The sequence below is a fragment of the Stereum hirsutum genome, assembly GCF_000264905.1.
Source record: "Stereum hirsutum FP-91666 SS1 unplaced genomic scaffold STEHIscaffold_23, whole genome shotgun sequence".
NCBI lineage: Eukaryota > Fungi > Basidiomycota > Agaricomycetes > Russulales > Stereaceae > Stereum > Stereum hirsutum.
Window position 1 is genome coordinate 315,133 of NW_006763153.1, and position 3,414 is coordinate 318,546.

The 3,414-nt window shown below is 52.1% G+C and overlaps 1 protein-coding gene across 1 annotated transcript; it reads right to left on the reverse strand.

Moving 5' to 3' along the window:
- Window positions 1-148: 148 nt before the first annotated feature.
- On the reverse strand, window positions 149-2,909 carry STEHIDRAFT_163375 (uncharacterized protein; the record flags this gene model as incomplete). Its single annotated transcript, XM_007311061.1, has 3 exons — window positions 149-1,713; window positions 1,783-2,693; window positions 2,749-2,909. 3 exons carry the CDS (start codon window positions 2,907-2,909, stop codon window positions 149-151), a joined length of 2,637 nt encoding a protein of 878 aa, XP_007311123.1.
- Window positions 2,910-3,414: the final 505 nt, after the last annotated feature.

The following is a 3,414-nucleotide window of genomic DNA, read 5'->3' on the forward strand; positions in this document are numbered from 1 at the left end:
ATTGAGACCCGCATGCTTTTAAGTAGTGCATAATTCTAGATATCCTTGTTAGTTCGATCTTTGAACACGAAAAGGAGCTGAATTAGGCGCGTGTGAACACCACTGTCTGAAAAGAGATCAAGAGCTACGGCATGAGGTAATGTACAAGTCAATCGTGGCCGTAAGATTGATGCCGCTTTGCATCCTTCTCTGGCGAGTGTGGGTAGAGAGATGCTCTCTTCAACCTCATACGCTCTACCTCACTTTGTCCACCACTCTGTGAACCTTTGGCGACCTCTTGCTTGCTGAGAGATAATGATGTGGCAAAGGTAGGTTTCGGGGTTTGTGGACGCTCTGGTGTGGCGCTTGTTTGATGTGGCTCCGATATGGGTGGGCCTTTCATCTCTAGGAGGCGCCCTAACTGCTCGGAAAGCAGATCGATATCTGCCTTTGCTTGAGCGGCCTTCTCTGCATCAGCAGGGCTGAACATTCCGTGAGTGTCCTTGAGGTAGCGTCCGAGCTGACCGAGCTTCGGTGCCACACAGGCCAGGTCGAATAGCACTCTTGCGAAAGTTTGCTCGTCGATCGCACGCCGAGTGCTACCTGTATGACCAAGCGCTGTGAATATAAACTCGCCGTCTTCGCCAGCGTCCGTTGCCACACTCTCAAGATCGCTGTCGTCGTCCTCTTCCTCCCCGTCTTCTCTGGAGTCTTCCTTCCCCTCTCCGTCCTCGCCCACGTCCTCGTACAACATCTCGTTTGCTTCTCGTATGGCCTCATCTACGACTGCAGCTGGGATGCCTCGCATAACACCAGTTGGTAGGGATGGTGCGACTCCGCCCGTGTCTTGAAGCCGTGAGAAGAGGTCTGTCCGTGTACGTTTCCGTGCTTCGTCCTCCGAGCAAGGCAAAGTGACTGATGGCGTTCTCGGGTCTTCACTGCGGCGCTTGTCGAGCCAAAGGAGCGCGGCACGGAGATGCTTACATGCTCCTCCTCGTTGAGTGAAGTCGGCGCAGTCACAGCAACCCGAACCATCTGTCGAAACCGCGATATTGTACAGGGTCGGATGAGGATCGTAGACAGTTGCGTACGACGAGTAACATGTGAAGAGGAAGCTTTGGGTCCGAAAGTCGAAAGCAGGTACGCTGATTTGATTCTCTTGTAGAAGTTCGGCTGCCGCCTGGTCGCGTGCGGTGTCTTGCACAAAGTAGGCGATAGGCGGTAGAACAGCACGGCCGGCGTTCGATGACAGCCCGCTAACGAGAGCTGTGCCTCCTGGTAGGGTCAACAAGATCCTCCTCCAATGATCCTCCTCCTGTACTTCAAGCGTTCGTTGCTCAAATATCGCCGGAAGAATCTTCGTGACGAGTAGCTTGATGAGCACATCGACTCGGAGACGTCGGTTCCCTCGCTGCCAGCGACGCAGGTGTTTGCGCTTCAAGATTCCGTTAAAGGACTCGAGATGATTCGTCGTGGTGAGTACCCCTTCGATGTCGCAATGAAGGAGTACAGCGGCGTATCGGCGTCCATAGTCCGACCAGCTTCTCCACAGGCTCTCGTCTTTCATCCAGTACCCGTCACCAAGATAACGGAGGTGCTCCAGGCCGTTCGACGCGATCATTGGATAGTCCACCAGCATCCTTTCAAGCACGGCCTTCTCCTTCGCCAACATCTCCCGAGCCTCGTTAAAATTTGTTGTGGCGACGAGTTCGGTTTCGAGGCGGGCCATTCGAGCTTTGAGAGACATGTGGACAGGTGAGCGCCCTCGTAAAAGCTTGTTTCGATGATTTCGCCACGACTGACGAAGATGAAACTTGCAGATCAGGAGCCATATGTCGGGGAACACTCGCATGAGGGCGTTGCGTTCCATGAGATCGGTATCGGTGATCGCTACGGCGGGATTGAAGGTACGTCCATCCCTCTCACCTAGTGAGGTCCTCCAAGCTCTCAGAAGCTTCTCCAGGATCTCCGTATTGTACCCAGCGGCAGTGTGGCGATTACCAGAAGGAGCAGAGAAAAGGAACATTGCGAGAGGTTCGCCGCGACGTTTCTCGTCTAGCCCCATCAGGATAAATAGAAGGATCTTCTTTGTACTGACCCCAAACGTTCCATCCAGGAGAATTTGGCTTCGATCTCCGTGACGCCACGCCGCCTCCTTCATCTCATCAGTCGCAATGCATACTTCAAATCGATCGCCCCGCTCTGCACGCGCAGAATAGTGGAAGATCGCATCCGCGATCTTGGGATTGTATCGAGGCGAGGTCTTGTCCATCCATTCATCGATATTGACATTGGCGGCTTCAGTAACATTGATACCGTGCAGGCAGTTGTATTGCCGATAGAGTGACCGTGTGTCATGGCGCTTCAGGAGCCAACGGTACGCTGACTTGCTCTCGTCCATGTTCGTCGGTTGTCCTTTATATAGACCGGCTTTGAACATCTGAGTATTCTTCTCGTGTATGTTGTCTAGATTGACCCCTTCAGCAAGCTGTTTGAGGGCCACAGCGAAGACGGACGGATGAAGAGGGCAACGGGGTATCTGGCTATACTCAGCGGCTTCGCATGCAGCATTGTGCTTGGAGAGTCCGCGGATTCTAAGGATACGTTGTGTGCTGACGACATAGGTGAGTTCCACATGAGCAGGGCATTCCGTGAACGGTACGGGATTCTGACGGATCTTCGTCCCCGCGGCAGTATGATTATAACCGCAATCGCTGGAAGTTCCGTGTCAGTAAGCTTTTTAGCTAACGCCAATTGATGTGTGCGCACCACTGATAAAGTACACGATGCGTATCATCCCTCCGATTCCCATTTGTCCACCTAACATGCCAGCGGTTGGCGAGTGATTCACGAGTGTCCGTGTCCAGCCCGAGCGACGCCAGCAAAGACGCTGCTTCCACCTGTTCCACGTCAACCATGCATCTGTACATGTTGTCGAAGCCATGGCCTTCCTCATACAAAGTGGAGATTGTCTTCTCTTGTTGTGGAGTGGGTTTTAATTTGTGGATATAGAGCTGTGACACGACATTGCGAGAGGAAAGACCGCTGTCACGACCGGGCAATACGGGAGTGGAAGTACCCCACGGCTCAAGACGAAATAATCGGAAAAGCGGCGGAAAAAGGTGATGGAGGAGTGAGTATATTAGAAAGCCCAGGAATAGACGATCTACAAAACTGAGGAAATACATGTGAGTGCTACGAAGTATTTATACGAGTCTGAGATCGCCCCAACAGTAAGTAGAACGAAAAGCAAGACGAATATTCAAGAGTGAATCAAAGGAGAAAGACAAATAATCGTACACTGAGTTCGTGCCCTAAGGAGAACACTAAGTAACTCGAACAACGTGTCTGTAGCATGTAAACTAAGGAGCCCAAAGGGAGACGAAAAGATAAGACGAGTAACGAAGACTAAGAAAGAGGAAAAACCCATACTAG